The following is a 6,694-nucleotide window of genomic DNA, read 5'->3' as shown; positions in this document are numbered from 1 at the left end:
AGACTTCTCTAAAATCAACGGGATTTTTTAGCCGTTTCAAACTTAGATACATTAGATTAAAATTGTATGGGCTATAAAACTGCATACCAAAAAATGCCTAAAGATTAATGGCGTTATTCATAAAAAATTTGCTTTAAAAAAGGTTTATAAACTAAAAAAATGTATGAAAACGTCATTTTCTAAAGCTCTTTAAACCTACTTTATTTTTTTATGAATAAGGCCATAAGATTAAAAAGTTTGAAATTTTGATAAAAAGTCGTAGAATTTTTCCTAAATTTTGCAGAAAGTTTAAAACTTTCATTTAAGTATATGGTTTTTAGTTAAAGCCTGGACAATACTTTTATAGAAAAATAACCAAAAAATAACTTGAATAATATTGTGAATATTTAAAAAAGATCAACACGTCGTCACTTGTTTAGGGAATAAAATTTGGTGTCGAATAGCGAATTCATAATTGTAACTTTAACTTAAGTATGTAATTGGTATACGCTTAGCATAACCTTGATTCAACTTTCCTTTCTCAATGTCTTTCCAGTATTGACTTCATGCGAACGCCTCAAACTTAAAAACAACATAGCGGCCCAGCGCTCCGGTTACTCATCTGTTTGGTTTCAACCACGCTGCGATCCCGTTACCGGTCATTGGAGTCCAGTGCAATGTTTAGGTGCGCAACCGTCTCTCAATAACGAACCACCCACTCAGCCGAAGGAGTTAGGACGTGCATCAAAACCGCGTCCCATCAAGGCTTTCTCTTCAACTAACGGTGTTTGCTGGTGTGCCGACAAGAAAGGAGCACCGCTCAAAGGTACACTGACACGTGATGTTGAGCCCATTTGTAATGGTCGTCAGGGCCGTCAAAGTAAATCATTTAATGTTGACGACCACCTCATGGAAGAACTAATCAGACAAATGACAAGAATGGTTGATATTGAAGAATATAGCATTGAAGGGAGGAATCTAGACGTCAACATAGAGCCCGACACTAGCGATGGACGAAGTAGTAGAGGGCGAAGCATGAGTGACAGCATGGCGGTTGAGAGTGAATATTATGAAACGCCAGTCAGTCGAACCGAACAAGCCACAGCCGTGCCAAACACTGCAGCTGAATCATATGTTACTGAGCATATACTTGAGTTGGCCAATTCGTTGTTGGACTCACAGTTGAGCATTGAACCACTAAAGCCCATGCCGGTAAAGACAACACGCTGTCGAGCGCTCTCCGAAACCGCACCCTTTCCCGTATCCTGTAATGAACAAGGCGAATTCCATCCCACTCAGTGCAATAGTAAAACCTGTTGGTGCGTCGATGCGGCGGGAAATCAATTGGACACATCGAACATGTTTAGACCGGGCACACATTATTGTCCGGAGACGCCAATAGCATCAGTGGCGATCGAATTGCACATGGTCAATCGCACAAATCGAAATATTCGCAATGCTTACGACACCATCCGCAGAGAGCTATATCAATTGCTCGGCGATGCTGTGGAAAATCTGCGCGTGCAAGAAAATTTTGATGGATCTGTAATTGTTCGTTTTGAACTGCATAATGAGGCGAAAATAGATCTAGCCTTCGCCATTGAATCGGCCATCAATGCGAATCGTTTCAATTTAGTAGGCGGACATTTTACACCTGATATTTCTAGCTCTCATTTCATACACCGCAGCGTGAGCTCGCCTGTCACAACTTCGGTTTCACCTGAAAGTACCATTCAATTGGTTCTATTCATTATGGCAACCAGTTCGGCGTTTCTAGTCAGTATTTTCGTCGTTTATGTCATGCTAAAACGAGGCAAACGAACAAAGATTCTAACCGACCATTATGGATATCCGATATACCCTGCGGAAACGTCTGCTAAAAGTATAGGCGGTGGTGATAAGGCAGTTGATTTTACAGCACCCATATTTGTGTTGAGCTCTCACGATCATGACTCGGAAAGCACGTCAAACCAGCAGCGCAGTAATATCTAAAATTAAAATTTGTTATTTACATACATATTTTGCTTCCGACCTACTGCGGATCGAATTGTTTCATACCTAGAAGTTACTAAGATAAACTTTATAAGAAAATTTAGTTCAAGGTTCTCACTTTGTATTAGTGTTAATTACTTCCTATAACTAGTTGGGAGTCTTGTCTTTACCCACAATCTTGATCCTATGGTGAGGCTCAGATAGCAAATATTTATTAATTTACAGTCATGTGTTAAAAACTAAGGCATCAAAAATAATTGTTTTTTTATTTTATTTTATATTGACAACCATTACACTTTATTGAATCTAACTAAACCTAAAAGCATATTTGAACCACATGACAATAAAAATGATCTTGACATAACTGCCATAAAGTTATCCTTCTACCAATTTCCTCATTCTTTTAACCTTGCAAATTTTTAACACATATAAAACATGTGCTTTTTGCTTTCAGTTACAATTTATAAAAAATAATAATGAAAGGTATTGAAAAAAAAAACCAAACTTCCATTTGAACTATGGATTGATAAAGTATTGTAAGTTCTGGTATGTAATTGAAAGGTAATCACTAAGATTTTACTCATGGTGTTATTATTTTACACATGACTGTTACATGATTTGTTAAAAAAAGGCCAACAATCATAATCGCAAGTAGATGCATAGTATTAAAAGAATATTAAATTTTTCTAGAAGTTGTACATATTATTCATTTAAATATTGTTTTACACACTGCATTATTTTCACGGTTCTAGAGGCCTACTTACAAATGTACATGCATACATATGTATATACATATATTTGTTATTTTTTTATATGTTTTATATGTTTCTGTATTTATTTATAATTATTTATGCATAAAGTGCTTATAAATTTTATCCATATGATTATATTTTTTAAGAAAACTAATAATCATTTGCATTAGAAAATTAATTTGTTTTACTTTGTTTAGAGAGCCCTGCAAATTAATAAAAAGAAACTCAATGTCTCTTCGACTCGAAACACGTGTAATTGCTATTCCTTCCTTGATAGTCATTAAATTATGAGATTTGAGATTTTTGGCCGTACCTAATTGATTAAATTGAAGGAATTGAACATTTGCTTTGGTAGCAGTTTTTAGTTTGGCGAGACCCAAACTCAGCGCACACGAGGATTTTCACCTCCTCGATCCCGAACGGGTGTTTGGTCGCTCGCACTATGGACCAAGTATAATAAAACTACGTTTTTAGTTTTTCTCTCTGACGTCAAGATTTTTTTAAAAGGGCTTTGAAATTTAAAAAATATGATTACTACTTTTAAAATTTAATCCCTGAATAACCTTGTAATTTTGAAATACTTATTTTGGAAAAGAAATTATTTGTTAGGGACAAACATATACACTCGAGCGCTTCCTTAAATCTCGTCCTTCTAACTTTATAAGCTTAAAAAATAAAATTAATTAAAAGGGTAATTTCGATACCCATTCGACCTCGTGAACTAAAAAATTTTAACTTTTCATTGAATTTTTCAAATAATTTGTGAAATTAATCATATCTTTGGCGACCGATGTGTTGCAGTGTTGCCAGAAAATGTTTGTCAAAAGTATTCCTAGTGCGGAAGACGAATCTTCAAAAAAAAAAAACCTAAAAATTTCGCTAAAACTAAAAAAATCGTTTTTCTCTAGAAATATCGTAATTGAAGATTTTATATAAAAAACCTTATATTTTTTTTTGTTTTACAAAACCGTAACACATTTTATTACAAAAAAAAAACAACAAAAATAAAAAGTTCATAAATTTATAAAGTTGGATTTGCACTAGGCATTAAATGGCAAATGACAAAGTTGGACTTTAAAAAATGATAGTGTCATTACCTTAAAAAAAAATTCATAAGTTCATTTCCACATGACATTTCTTTAAATGGCATACATTTTTTGTCATTTCAAAGCCTAGTGGAAATTCGGCATAACAGTTTTACTTGACTAGTTCACAAAACATACCATATTCATAAAATTCAATAATAATATCTACCTGTCCTTCACCTGCCAGTGCCAACTACCTCAAACCACTGTGTAAACAGTGGGCACAGTTCAACGTTTCACTTTTTTCCTATCCGTATTTGACAAAAGCCATATAGCTGGCCTATTTTCGCATTTGCAGCAGTAAATTGATGACAAAAACGAAAAAATTTTGTTGACAACTATTAAAAAAGAAAAATTCCAGTGCTGCCAGATATCTTCACTGTGAATTTTTTTTTTTGTATGGAGTTTTATTTGTTGTAATTATATTCTTGTGAAGATTTTTCTGATTATTTATGAAAAATATCTTCAGTTTGAAGTGAGTAGTGCCTAGCAATGCGCGTCTCCACTCCTCAGGCCCTAGGTTCAAGCCCTGGTCAAAGCAACTTCGCAAAAAGATATATACATATCACACACCATCTTCAAAAGAGTCAAGTTTTTAGCGCATAGTTCCAAAAATGCCACATTTTGAGTTGTGGCTCTGTGTTGAGGACGGTTTGCGATATGCATGTAAATTACAGCTTTCGGCCCTCGGCAGTCCATGTCAAACATCCGAGTGTATTTCTACCACGAAAAAACAATCGCTGTTCAGAGTCGGCATAAAACTGTAGGTCCCTCCGCTTTGTGTGACATCATCAAAGCGCACGCCACACATCGGAGGAGAAGCTCGGCCAAACACTATTATTAGTAGGGGTCTTCATCTAAAGTGATAAAACGATAAATTGCTTATATGTATCAGGTTATCCGCATTCTCTCATTATTTAACTTATCCGGCTAGTTATGTTTCATTCTTACCTCGTCCATTGTGCTAATTTGCTTTTTATGTGTTCGTAGCAAAATCGACCACCTGACACGTCTGTCAGGGTTTAACTTTGCGGAAATTTATACATTTATCCACAGAAATCGTTTGATAAAGTGATTAAATTTGGTTCAATAAATTTCCATATAAAGTTCGTTTATCAAATTGATAAATTTATCACTTTATCAAATTTTTCACTTTTGATGAAGACCCCTTTTATTATTATCATATCTTTGAAACAACAAAAACTAGAAATATTTAAAACGCATTTTTACCTATACATAGTTTCGTGAGTATATTGATTGCTTCATGTGTTTATTGAATTTTTTTTTGTTTTTGTCTCGCGGTGTTTTATAACAGACACCATATAAATTCGCATTTCCAACTTTGTACAAAAAAGTTCGAGCATTCGAGTTCATTCACCGTTCATAGTATAGTTCATTCTATAATATAAACCATTGAAATCAAAGTTTCACGCTTTATATAAAGTTCACAAAAATTCAAACAAATTTTAATCAAAATTTTCAACTTTTTATTCAAAACTTCAAGAAACTTTTCGAGTATGCAGTTTTGTAGCCCATCATATAGACTTACATATGTACATGCATATACCAAATTGCTTAGAAAGAAAAAAAGAAGTCGATTAAGCCACGTCTGTCTGTCCGTTCGTCCGTGCATACGATGCGATACATACATATGTATGTATGTCAACGAAATTTGGTAAGTAGGTTGCACTTAATCTAAGGTAGGTTGGTACTGGAAATGGGCAAAATCGGACAATAACCTCGCCCATTTGCCATATAACGGTATTTTCGAATAACGGAAAAACCGCGATATCTCCGGAAATACTGGATCCAAATTGTTCAAAATTGGGATTGTGAAGTAGAATTTTGGCACAAAATAAGACAGTTACGAAAATTTTGGAAAATGGGCGTGGCACCACCCACTTGTGAGTGATAAGCAACAAGCAACATATTGGAAATTTTTGAAATCGGACTAAAATTACGCCCGTTTGCCATATAACGGTAAATTTCAGAAATACGAAAATCTCGATATATCAATAACTTTAGGCGCCAATTACTCAACTTACACCAATCTCTTAACAAGAAACCAAAACTTGGTTCAATTAATTCAATATCGCAGAATATAATTTAGCTAGGCCTTCTTAAGTGAAACCATTCGTAAAAAAATTTGTTTCAATTGTAAGCATTCTATAAAATAAATACTTTGAGGGCGTTTATTAGATAAAAATAATATTTATTCAGGTTTAGTAAACTTATATTACATTAATTTGGCTTTTTAGTATGCAAAGCTCGTTCACGCATTGTGAGCGTTCGCTAAACACAATTTTTTGTAGTTTTTTTGTTTTTGTTTTTTGTAAAAATGCTTAGTATTATTGACAATGTTTTATTTAAAATGCTTCATAAAATTGTTTGAAATTTGTAAATATGTATGTATGCAATGCAGCTTAATAGAAGATGATAGCTTTACTGCTGAATGTTATTTAATTATAATTATGTATGTATTCAGATATTTTCCTCCACATGTATGTATGTATTGATTTTACATCACACTGGGGAAAATAGGTAAGCATCTTACGAGGTAATCCAAAATTGTCATCATGACCAATGTCATCAACTAGTAAAGCACATAATGAACACCTCCGACGAGGCATTACACTGTCGCTTGCAAAAGAACGTGCCGCCGAAGTTACTTCCAAGCGCCAAACTACTCCGAGCGACCGCTCTTCGTTCTACGTATGTAACTTAATTTGTAAAGCGGCTCAGAAGTATGTCCGATACCATATGTACGTTCCACATGGCGCGTACCTATTTTCCGAGTGGGATACGTACATATTTATGTAAATGTGTATAGTTATACTTAATACATTTTTGCATAAAAGCTCGACTATTTATACGTGCACTTGTTTG

The 6,694-nt window shown here is 34.3% G+C and overlaps 1 protein-coding gene across 1 annotated transcript; it reads left to right on the top strand.

The window, feature by feature from the left end:
- Nucleotides 1–530: 530 nt before the first annotated feature.
- LOC118753481 lies at nucleotides 531–2,228 on the top strand (the record flags this gene model as incomplete). The annotated part of the gene is given in 1 exon segment (XM_036488363.1): nucleotides 531–2,228. A coding segment is annotated over 1 exon segment (1,441 nt), but the record flags the coding sequence as incomplete, so codon positions are not given.
- Between the last annotated feature and the right edge of the window lie 4,466 nt (nucleotides 2,229–6,694).

The sequence above is a fragment of the Rhagoletis pomonella genome, unplaced genomic scaffold, assembly GCF_013731165.1.
Source record: "Rhagoletis pomonella isolate Grant_MI unplaced genomic scaffold, Rhpom_1.0 Rhpom_scaffold_02520, whole genome shotgun sequence".
Classification (NCBI taxonomy): Eukaryota; Metazoa; Arthropoda; class Insecta; order Diptera; family Tephritidae; genus Rhagoletis; species Rhagoletis pomonella.
Note: the sequence above shows the minus strand (reverse complement) of the source record. Positions and strands in the feature narration are given on the sequence as shown.